The following is a 12,050-nucleotide window of genomic DNA, read 5'->3' on the forward strand; positions in this document are numbered from 1 at the left end:
TTTTGTGGGTTTTTTTAATGAAGAAAAAATTCCCCAATTGCTGAAAAGTTGACAGCAGGGATTACGAGATACCCGGCTGAGATCTTTGATTGTGCAGGTTACGAGGATTGCGACACTTTTCCCTAACGGGCAATACATTTGCCCATAGACAAGCCTACTAACTTTCAGGACTCTGTGGAAGCACCCAGTCTCGTTTTCCTGATCACAATTCAAGATATCACCCAACATTACCCAACTTCAAGATACCATTTGCCAACTCTCTACCCACAGTTTACTAAAAGACAGGAAGTAATACTCCGGAGGCTCCAAACAAACACCTCTCCTCACTCAACTTGGCTAAATCGCATGTACCCCACCCAAAACCCTGCCATATGTGAATTCTGGATTCAGCTATGCACCCTCATTCATATGATCTCTGGGTGCGCGCACAACCGAGCCTCCCACCTTTATCCTATCCTCTTTATCCCCTTAACTGTGTGAGAACCTGACGACCAGCGCCGGATTGAATGACCAGTAACTACTGGTCTCCGGGGCTCAGACAGTGCGGCCGCCTCATGGACTCCTGGAATGAGGCATCACGACCGAATCGCCAGGCTCAAAATAAAAAAAATTTCCCCGCATTTCCCCGAGGGGAAGAATGTGAAAGTGCGAATGCACGAGTTGAATTTGCGCGGTTCGGTAATGTTCGCGAAAGAGAGATGACACACACACACACACACAACTACAAAGAAAGAAAGATGCATTTATTCACAGACACCTATTTGTGTTGTCGTTGTACTTGATTGCTAGAGCGGATCTCAGCTTTGAAATTTCGTGTCAGTACTCCTTTAAGCGGGTGCATTAGCCCTTCTCACGCCCGATTCCTGGCCAATCCCCCGCGTGGGTATGTGTCTTGTCAGCGGCCAGGCAGCGCGCGCCCATCTCCCCTCGTTGCCAAGGAAGACGAGGAGATTCCTGGCCAATCCCCCACGTGGGTATGTGCCATGTCAGCGGCCAGGCAGCGCGCGCCCATCTCCCCCCGTTGCCAAGGAAGACGAGAAGCGCGCACCCGCAGCTGTTGCTATGCGGACGGCGGCGGACGCTTCAGGCTCGCTTAAGAAGTGCATTCGCACTTAAAATCATTAACAACAACATTGCCACAACACACAAGCCGTATACCGGCTCCTTATGAAGCGCGTGTCGGAAACTACGAGGGGATTTACCGCAGGGACGCTTTAGGCCGGGGTGCATGAAGGCATTCTCAGGTACTCACAATATATCTTGCTTTATCATTGTTTACCGACTTCTTTTTTTTTTTTTTTTTGCAAAGCAACTGCGTAATTAGAAAATGCGGTTAGGTAAAACGTTGCAGCGAAAGTAACAACGCCATAGCTTTCGCAGAAGGAAAAAGCGGAGGCTCGCTATAATTTTTAGGGAACTGTTCTGCACCTTTAGGCACCAAGGCCTAAGAGTAATTCAGTCCTTTTCCAAGAAATAGCTTTAATTCTGCACAACCCCTGCTTCAAGGCAAATTTTGTCTCCCGGAGCCAGCGTAAGGAAACGACAAAGAAGATCGCAGTCAGTGCGTGATCGCGAACTGCCAACGCAAAAGACAACGAGAAGAGAATGATGTGTGGCGTCGTCAAAGCGGTCTGCAGTTTCCTGTTACGGGTAATATACTGGATTCCAGCCGTCGCCGCGATGGCCACGTTTGGCTGGAGCTATTACGCGTACGTGTTCGGCTTCTGCGGCAAGTACGTCAAGGAGCAGGCACTACGTTTCGTCTTCACCATGATGTACCACCTCCTTCTCTTCTTCTCCCTTTGGCCGTACGCCTTGACCACCTTCACGTCACCAGCCCCAGTGCCAGAGAGCTTCCACTTCAGCCCGGAAGAGCTCCGGGACCTGGAGTCGTGCGCCAAAAGCCCGACTCGTAAGAAAGCGGTTCTCGAGGCCATGGCGGGCAAGCGCGGCGTGCTCACGCGTTCTGCACGCGGCTTTGTTAAGTACTGCGACCGTTGCCAGTGCATCAAGCCCGACCGCTGCCACCACTGCTCCCACTGTGGAAGGTAAGAAATAGTTTAGGATGTGTGTTCCTGGTGTTACGTAGCAGGAAGAGATGGACGCGTTGTGAGCTTCCCTAAGAAATGGAGAGAAGCGGATAGCGAAAGTGGCCTCTTGCTATTTAAAGGGAACGAATATTGTCACGAAACCAAAGACGACGCAGTTGTCTTCAAGGAAGACAAGTTTATTCGAGCGAACTTGTGCTCCCCTAACAACTCAAAAAATGCACAGGCGGCGAAGCAGCAGTCAACAAAGTGACGTGCGCGAGCGAGCGTCGGCGAGTCGAATACCGCGGCGTCTACTCTGCGGGAATTTATTTTTGGGCACGAGTGTTTCACGAACCGTCTAATTACATCCAGAACACTGTAGATCAAAGAAGATTATTCTAGGCTGTTGACGTTGCCTCAAAACGCTCTCCCTAATAAAGCAGATAACACGTGCGGAATAAAAATAAAGAATGGAACAAGTGCTTCACTTGGAACACAGGTTACACAGACCGGCGCAGCCGGGCGGCAAAAACAAAACATAAACAAACAAACCCAATGCAGGGTTCGCGGCATTTGGTTAGCGGCACTGCCTTAGGAAGATTGAACCCTGATTAGGGAAGCACAGTGTTCATAATGCAAATCAAAGTAAACGACTTGTTCAAGGTTAGAGTAAATGAGTGCAATATCATTGTTCCATGAGGACAGGGCAAAAGTTTAAAATTATTTCACGATCGGTATCTTTTCTACTGCGTTTTAAATTTGACTGCTCCAGATGGTGCCACCAACTATTCCAAACCCGGTTACATCGAGTTTACTTTGCCCGTCTTCTGTTTCTCAGAAAAGGCGGTTGGGGTACATTGTGTTGCAACAAATTGCCCATCAGATAGTACGTATATCAGCTGTATCAGCCTCGATCTTATTCAGTTAAATTTTTTTTTATCTCATTCTGCATATCGAATTTCTTGTTGCCAATGAGAAGCCTCTCAACTGGTCTAGTTGTTACTTTCTGCATAAAGCTTAGCGTGGTTTTCTACCTTGAACTCGCCGCGTAAATGCGTCAAACTTTTGTTCATCAATCTGGTCCATTAAAGGTAAAAAGATCAAGGGATAGACCCTGTAACATAGATTTATGAGGCGCTTCGCGAGGCTCGCAGCTAGCCCTGCAACCATGATGTCTATCCATTTCCACTCTCTTTAGCGTGCCGGCTGCGCGCCGTTCACGGCTGTTCCCTGGTGGTTTTTTTCTGCGTCAGACAGAGTCGACTAGTTCTGTAGTCACTCGGGCTTCATTGACGTTACACATATTGGCGTGTCCAATGGTGACGTCTGTGGTGACGTTAGGACAACGTCAATAATGAGGATTCCATCACTGCTCGCTCAGACACTGTGTAGTTGCTGAGCCCCTTAGTGCTTTACATTACCATGCACTAAAATACTTTAACTAATATCCCTGGTACTTTTCTCCTTACGCCAAGCGCCACCTCAGTTCGCATCCCAGTCCTGGTCACTTCAACACCCGGCAATTGAAGGATAAAAAGAGAGCAGGCGCCACTTTTAAGTTGCTTTAACAGAACAATGGGTTTCAGCCTCATACCAAATCTCACAGTGGCAATTTGAGTCATCCTGAGCAATGTTTGCAACCCGAAAAGCCCTCAGAAACCCTACCGGAGATAGTAAAATCTTAGTCTAAAAATATGAGTACTGTAGTGAAGTTCCGCGGTAAGTCGTTTAAGCAATGCCTTCCTCGCGCACGTGCAGGTGCATCACCAAGATGGATCACCACTGCCCGTGGTTCAACAACTGCGTCTCCTTCAGCACGTACAAGTTCTTCCTGTTGACGCTGTTCTACATCATCCTTCTGGGCGCGTATGCGTCGGCCAGCACGTCCCTGTACTTCTGGCACTCGAATCCCCGTCGCCACCTTCTGAAGCACTCGATCCACATCAGCTTCCTCGTCCTCGTTGGCGCCACTGTGGTTTTCGTGATGGGCGGCTTCCTCTGCATGCACCTCGTGTTCGTCGCCCGCAACCGCAGCACGATCGAGAACATACAAAGGCCAAAATTCAGGGAGAACGGGGATTCGTTCAACCTCGGCATTCGCCGCAATTTCATGGAGGTCAGTATGCCTGCAAATGTAACTCACACGCCAAGCGGGAGTCGTTGATCTCCTCCCCGAGCCCTAAAGACGGCTTCTGTCAAGGGTGGCTCACCGGCGCGGTTTCCTGTATGCAGAAGAGTAAAGCGAAAAACGAGGGGAGGTAGAATGCTTCCAATTTACCTTTAAAAGCGAAAGTCTACCTTGGCCTAGAGTAAGACCTCCTCTGCGGTTTGGGGTTCGTTTATCGGTGAAGCAACACTTTTCTCTTACAACTCGGTGGTGATGATAAAGAAGCAGGAGACCAGAAAATGGCGACTACGGATAAAATACCACAGTAAAATGTATTTTCAGCAACATACAGAATGCTATTTGCAAAATGAGGGATAGAACATTTCTGTCTTAGCGATCCCGTGAACTCAGTCACGCCTTAGATGTTCTTTCTTGGCGATTGACCACCACGCAGGTACGCCCTATACACACAAATAAATATTAACGTGCAGTTTGCGCGGAGGCTCGCTGGTTGGAACATCTGCAGTCAAGTCGGGCGCCTACCGCCTTGCGCGCAAATTTTTGTGCCTATTGTGTGCAGGGCTGCTGGTTTGATTGGTCAGCTAGAACCGACCTCTTAAATCAACCAATGGCGGGATCAAGCGCTGCCCTACCACTTTCCCCAAGATTACCTCCTCTATCATATTCAGTGGTCAAACGAGAAAGGAAGCACGCCGCCGGGGAATGTTTTTCACAGCCCGCGAAGGACCCAGGCGCCATTTCTGTCGCAAATGTCGTACCCTCTGCCAACGCAACGCAGTGAGGATGTTGGTGTCTCAAGTATGCGGGAATTAAGGTGACTCACGAACTACGACCCAATGTAATAGCCCCGTCTATTTTAAGTGTGGAGCACCTTGGGCGCGCGGCTTGCCGTCGTAGCTCGTCCGGCATCACGGCGTCACTTACCAAACACAGGGTTAAATACCGTTTCACCTGGCCAGAATCGAACCTGGGTCGCTCTCGTTATGAAGCTAATATCTATCCCACTGCGCCAGAGGCACACGTTATTCATGTGCAAAGGGCTCCGTAGGATGTTTGCGCTGCGCCGTTGTCACTGACGCTGCCGTTGCTAGACCGCAAATAAGCACACAGTAATAAAAATAAAAATATTCAATCACTGCATTAATTACAACAAAAATAATGAAAACTCAATCTAGTGTCTCTTTATCGATCATTTCAGGGGCTGCCGTGGCCTCTCATGACTACTTTAGGTAATAATGCCAGGCTGATACTAAAACTAGTCAATGCAAGCGCCACAGCATCTCTTAGCGGGAGAGTAGGAGCAACGCCGCCTGCACTAGGCAACGTTTTACAGGCGGTGTTGCAAAAAACAACACACATTCAAGGTACTCACAAGAATAACACTAGCGAATCACCGCTCCGAACTTCCTTGCGACAGCTTTCACATTGAGTGGAACTGCTTTAACTTTTGTGTTACTCTTGCATCGGTGGGCACTGGGGAGACGTCAAAGAGAGGAACCGTGCCCCAAGAAATGTCATTATATGGCAATATCTGTAAATAGAGGGGGGGGTCGTGGCCCCCGTCCGCGGGCGTCTTTCAGCTCGCAACTCTCCAGTGCCCGAGGGGCGAAAAACGTCAGCAGCCATACACCTACGTAGAGGCGAAAATCTCGGTCTGTCTCTTGATTCAACTGCCCGACTAAGCGTTCACAGAACGCGTGATCACAGAAGTTTCTATAGGCAAGGCCTTCCGAAACCACCAAAACTGCTGCCATGCGTTGTCAATGTCAAGACTATTCGGCAGAACGCCAACATTATGCATACTTTAAGAAAAATAAGAGTACACAACTCACTGTAGCACCGATCTTTTACTTGAAAATAGACGTGCAACTGGTTTTCGCGGTATCGGATAAAAAACGCCTTAAAAACACTGTCACAGAGAGGCGACACTAAACACTAAACGAAGGCCTCAACAGAGGGTGTGCGAGCAGGGCGAACGCGGGAAAATCAAATTCAATTCAGCAAACTTCTATTTGTATTCTTGACGGGGGGAGGTGGAGTGAAGGCAATCAGTGGGAGGTGTCGGAGGGGAAAGCGACCACATTTGCAGGCAAGCCAAAAAATAAGGCGCCAATTTTGATGGGTTCAAATGGGTCGCCGCCGACTCACCCCAGGGTGCGCTAATCAGTAGAGCTTTGTGCAGCGAAATGAGTTTCAACGTCAAGCATTCTGATGCATTCCATCCCCTTCCTCCCACACCCCCATTAATCTGTCCGCCCGTGCCTAACGCATGCCTCGACAGGTACGGATGGGCAGGGGCGAAGCCAGGGGGATGTTTCGGTGTCAGAATATCCCATGATTTTTTTTTTGTGCTTGGGTTTTTTTTTCTTGCTTCTTTCGACCGTTATTTTATACGAGTTTTTTTTTTTTTGTAAGACAACAAAGGTTGTTTACGAATGAAGTCCTCGGGGTACTATGTGCACTCGAATGTTTTCGTTGACATCGCAGAGGCAAAAACAACTCACACTTCGTATTTATTACAGTGCGAAAAATTACTAAGATATTGCTTGAGCGTATATATGCTGCCTTTCTTTTTCTTTTTTTACCGGCATTGTACAACGCACTGTGAGAAATATTTCCGGCTACGCCTCCGCAGATGGGCCATATGCGATGTGTAATACAAGGCCCTATGGCGTTTTGTCTGCCATTACATGATAGGAGGCATGGTGTTGTGTGTAACCACCCGTTCAGCGTGTCGATCATTTGGGAAGTTTTCGTGCAGTGATGCAGCATTATTTCTAAAACGCAGAAAACGATCGCGCCGCAGCTATCCGTACCCATTGTCGCGCACTTTTTTCTACGTTGTCACTGCGTTCGGCATTTAGAACAGCGTTACTTGTAACGGTTTATATAAAAACAGTCGTCAAAGCGGTCGTGCAAGTGAACTCTCATGAAATTATCTCCCACAGCCATTCTGTTTGATGGGGAGCCCCATAGAATTTTGCCATCACTCCTCTCTGAGGTGGGCGCGTGAGGAGCGATGAGTATACTTTAGGGCGCGGCCCTTTGGCGCCCGGTACCTGGGTTTCGCGGTGGTGGAAACGTAGGCGTCCGTCGCCGCCCGCGGAAACAAGTGAGCGAACGAAGCACTGAAGGCAGAAAGAAAACGAAGAGGAGCGTCTGGCGAGACTTTTAGGGAGAGGGCGCACGCGCGGCTATGGCATATCTCTCACTCCCTCCTCCTCGCATTTTCCCCAGACGCTGCTTTGTTCGCCACTCATCTGAACCACGTGACATCGCGCGGGAGGTTCAAACACGATAAGCAAAAACATGCTCGCCGACGGCGATGACGCGTTGTGGCATAACGGCAGAGTAGCGCGCACCGCCGTGCGTTCGCTGATAACGCGATCACTTCTTGAGACGCAGCAGATCTGCTCCGTGACCGAGAAGACTGCAGTTCGCGCTGCGCACAAATTTCGCATTCGGGAGTATAGTAATATTCAGTGCAGTTTTTTGTGTATATAAATTAAAATAACCACAGCAACCACCCCACAGGCTCCAGAATGATAGCACGTAGGTGTTTCCATATGCTTCGCTAATCATGGTTTTGATACCCTGGACAACGGTATACCCAAATTGCTAAACTGTTTAGTTTCTCAAAGCTTTTAAATTATAAGCACTCTTGCGTGATAAACCCAAAACAAGCAGACAATGCGCACTCTACCATTTACTATTAAAAGTTGATTTTACTATTATGATAATTTTAAACTTGCCATGTTTAAAATTATCGTCTGGTTTGTGCCAGGAAAATGTGCGGAACATAATGATGAATACTTCAGCTCAATTGGTTTTGCGTTAAACGTCCTCCCCTGTCCCGATTTGCGCTCCTCACGTAATCAGAACAAATCTAATCACGTCAGCTTTACTTCGGTCGACCTGAGCTCAGGAATGCATTATTCCCACGACAGATCACAACTGGTTATAAAACACCTCCAGATGTCGCGGTCATCAAGATGACGTAAGCTGCCTTGTCCTGCATTATGACCATCATAGCATGCGATTATCTGGTCGTGGTGACAAAGAATCGCGCTCGCTTACTCCACAGCTAGCGTGAAATATTCTCCAACTCTCAATCTTATATAGCTGTTGAATTTTCGGATAGTGTCTGCGCCTTCACTATGAGCGTCATCATTTAAGTAGCCGTGTCATAACAGATGTCATGCCCGAACTCTGCTGTTTGTGTCCTGTCGTAGCATAGGTATTTTGGAAAAATCACACTGAACTTGCCCACGAAGACGACTCTACCATTACGTCCAGTGTGATATGCGTATACTTGTCATAAATTATCTCAGTGAAGTTGTAAACGCTACAGAATTCCAATCTGCTGTCAATATACGACCGTCTAAGGAGGGAGTACGGTTGCAGAAAGCGGTTCTAACTCTCATTTTATCAGAAGTACCACGAAGAAAATTATGGGATTCATTTATTTAGAAATATTTCTAAGGATGTTATGTGCATGTGTAAGTTGTAAGTGTAAGTTGTATGTATGCGTATGTATTTTGTAAGTTGTATGTGTAAGCGTGGTTATCCATTATACAGCACCACTGCTCTTGCACCGTCACGGTAGCGGAAGGGCTCAACAGTGTTCCTTTCCCCTTTCTGTACTTCCACCAGGTGTTCGGCACCAATGCAGCGATGTGGACCCTCCCCGTTCACACGAGCCTTGGTGATGGTGTACGATTTCCAACCAGGCTGCACCCAGAGCCAGACGCACCCACTTCAGGCGCCCCTCATGAAAGTGCGACTACGGCCCCCGCTTCGTCCAGTGGCAACGCCATCTCGTCCCTGACAGGGAGAGCTCCCTCGGACAATGAAGAAAATTTACCTACCGGGGAAGCGGCGACGAAAGGTTCCGTGTCAGCTGGAGAGGCCACCATAGGCTCGCCTGGGCGGAAATTGGCCGCGTGTTCAGCATAAGCTCCTTCCCTCCCGACACATTCGTAACGAAGGATTACACAGCTGGAACGGTAGTCCAGGTGGCACGGACGATTGACTCCCGGGTATCCCTTTAATTTTGCACCTACAGTACGGAACCTTTATTAAAAAACGGCGCACTGTTCGCAACCCCAAATTTCCTTCCCGTATTGCGACGATTAAGAGAAACAATGTTGAAAACCTTTATCTGAAGCTTGTTACTTAATTTGCAGATCTTCATTGAAAGTCTTAATATTTCAGTTTACTGTACAGGCGGGTACTTAATATTGGCAAAAGCCACCGATGCGCACTCTGGAGGCTTTGCGCCTGTTGTTGAGACCAGCGCGGCGTGCGTGCGCGTCCTTTTTTACTCGCAGCCACGCTGATTTTTTTCGCTTCCAGCAGCGGTGCTACGACGGTCACGGAAGCGGCGCAGTGCGACGCCTTTGTAGCATTCCTTTCATCCCCATTGCGCATTTGCGGCCTAATATGGCGACTGCGCCGCCTTTGGCACAAGTGCTCCTCGCGTCCTGATAAACACTTGCGCGTATTTCTTGTGTTTTCTTTCTGCTTTATCGTTTATACACGATGAGGCTAGCGGCTTGCGAGCGGCGTCGCCTTATGAAGCGTGTATGAAGCACAATCACATGGTGCCCCGCTATGGATGATGAAATACCAGCGATATGAATCACGAACCTTTATTTATTCATGTTTATTTTGTATACTACTTGGTTACTGAGCTTATCTTTCAGCTCGCTTTCCGCGGCTGATAAAGTAGGCGATTTGCAAGGTTTATAAAAGAAATTGTCCCAGTTTCTCGCTCTCTGCTTGCTAACTTAAAAATGAACCAAAGGCATACCCATATAAATTCTCTTGAGTGACCACTAAACCCACTCTGGTTTTCGGCCTACGTAGCCTCGGGGGAAACCATGAGTTTTAGGGCGAGCGGCCTGGGTTCGAGCCCCAGTACTACAAGTTTGTTTCCGAAGACCCGAAAATTCCCTCTTAATAAGGCTGATTGGCATTTTTTTGGTCAGTTTGTGTATAGTGCGCGGCATATTATACCACTAATTCGTGTTCTGATGCTAACCGGGAGTTCCGGGCTTGTACCCATCTGAGAACAGAATATCACGTCGCACTGGTCGCAGAGATTGGGTAGTAAACCGTTTATAAAACCCTGTCCTAAAACCACAAAAATCAGCTGCCTGAAGGATTTAATAGTCGGGAAGGAGCCTTATTCGCCGAACATGTGGGCTATGAGGCGCGCCGTGAGGGAGAGCTCCGGATTAATTTTAGCGACACCTGGGGATCTGTAGCGGGCGCTGGAATCGCGACATAAGGGTGCTTTCGATTTTGGGGCCCCATCAGCAAAACTTCCGCGGCCGCCAAGAATGAGCCAGCGCCCGTGGGCTCAGCGGCAGATCGCTTAAGCCACTGAGCCACCGCGGCGGGTATTGAGGAATATCATGAGCCATGGAAGCAAACGTTAACACACATCTGTTAGTAAGTACTCGTCTAATACACCATAGAAAGCGCGGGTATTTCACGTTTAAGGTGTCATTCTTAAATACTTCTGGTATACCAAAACGTCTAGGTGCCATCTTGGGAAAAATTCAAAACCTTTGTACTACTTCGCTGCTGCAAAAAAAAAAAAAATATCATTTTCACGGCAAAGCCACGCCGTTTGGGGCGAATTACCTGTGTGTAATGGAGCCAAATGATAGTGCTTCGCTTCTTACATCAAAAACTTGTGTAAGAACTTTCGGCGTGCAAGGAAATGAATCCCAAATATTACGTTTACCTATAGTATAACCCAGAACACAAGAGGCTTCGGGTAGCAGTAAGGCGCCGAAGAGCGTGTTGCCAGCGCCATGTAGGAGTGTTCCTCGTTAAAATTAATCGCTTGGTCGGATATTTCCCGCAAAGCGGAAGAACTAACGATGCATAAAGACCGAGGGTCGCGAAAAGCGGAGGTTTCTGGCCGAATTGTTTACCTTCTTTGCACTCCAATGACCAGCAAAATTGAGAGGAGTCTTGCGAGAAAACCCGCAGGCAGCAAGTTGAGTGAGACTTGTGGCACGACTTAGATCCTTCGTTTCTTATTTCTTTATTGCCAGAAAACACCATCGATGTGTACTATACACATGAAAGAAAAGACCAGCAATGGTGAGATTGGAGAGCATCGTTATTGCTTTGGCCCAGCGAGAGAGCGAGAACCTGAATGCACAACAGTAACTCAGTTACACCATTCGGTGGCCTTTCTTAGTACTGGAGAAAGAAAGTGCATTTTTAGCTTTACGAGTATGAGAAAAAAAAAAGCATCAAAGCTTCTTTTTCAAACTCCTCCAAATAAGGCGTTTTTTTTAGAAATGAGTCAGATCCACCTAACGAGAATTTGAGAAACGAGCGGAAGTTTGTTACCGGACCTAAATGCAGCGCCGTCAAAACTATTATATGATAAATTTTACACGTGAACGAAGGGACGTTTATGGCCATAAGTAATTAAAAATTATGCCGTGAATTTGAGCAATATTGGGGTGCCAAGTTTCGATTTGGCCCATATTGTATGGAAACACTCAAGTTGATGCTACATCCTTATGAAAACTTTGTTTAAATTGAAGCATTGTGCGACTGAGTTTTGGTGTAAAAGGTATTAATAACAGGGCCTCAAGAACAGCAGAACTATTCACGGAGAGCACGTGACTCCCCTTGGCACCATTTGCGGCTCTTTTCGAATTCTTCCCTAGGATAATTATCTTTTGCACGCCTCAAGGCACTAACGAAGTAAGCAAGCTATTCATTTCTTTGCCATACATTTCCAAAATGCTTCACAAGAAGGCGACTCCTATCTTATTCTTCACTTTGATGAAGTGTTGGTAGTCTCAAAACGGGAGAGTTCCAGGGCTAGTTCCAAAACGGGATAGTTCCAGTGAAGTACT

The 12,050-nt window shown here is 47.6% G+C and overlaps 1 protein-coding gene and 1 pseudogene across 1 annotated transcript; both read left to right on the forward strand.

The window, feature by feature from the left end:
- Positions 1-1,680: 1,680 nt before the first annotated feature.
- Positions 1,681-2,052, forward strand: LOC144175251 (palmitoyltransferase ZDHHC15 pseudogene; annotated as a pseudogene).
- A 1,748-nt stretch (positions 2,053-3,800) lies between these two features.
- LOC144173278 (palmitoyltransferase ZDHHC20-B-like) lies at positions 3,801-9,320 on the forward strand. Its single transcript, XM_077701765.1, has 2 exons — positions 3,801-4,146; positions 8,812-9,320. The coding sequence occupies exons 1-2, from the start codon at positions 3,802-3,804 to the stop codon at positions 9,112-9,114; spliced, it is 648 nt and encodes a 215-aa protein (XP_077557891.1). The 5' UTR covers position 3,801; the 3' UTR covers positions 9,115-9,320.
- Positions 9,321-12,050: the final 2,730 nt, after the last annotated feature.

Source organism: Haemaphysalis longicornis, unplaced genomic scaffold (genome assembly GCF_048455015.1).
Source record: "Haemaphysalis longicornis isolate Haplotype H1 unplaced genomic scaffold, Haemaphysalis longicornis Haplotype H1 scaffold_3, whole genome shotgun sequence".
NCBI lineage: Eukaryota > Metazoa > Arthropoda > Arachnida > Ixodida > Ixodidae > Haemaphysalis > Haemaphysalis longicornis.

What these genes read in the sequence shown, in the direction of transcription:
- LOC144173278 (XM_077701765.1), top strand. Translation starts at nt 3,802, where the DNA reads ATGGATCACCACTGCCCGTGGTTCAACAACTGCGTCTCCTTCAGCACG. An exon ending in TTCGCCGCAATTTCATGGAG is followed by an intron (nt 4,147 to 8,811) that starts GTCAGTATGCCT and finishes TACTTCCACCAG; the next exon opens with GTGTTCGGCACCAATGCAGC.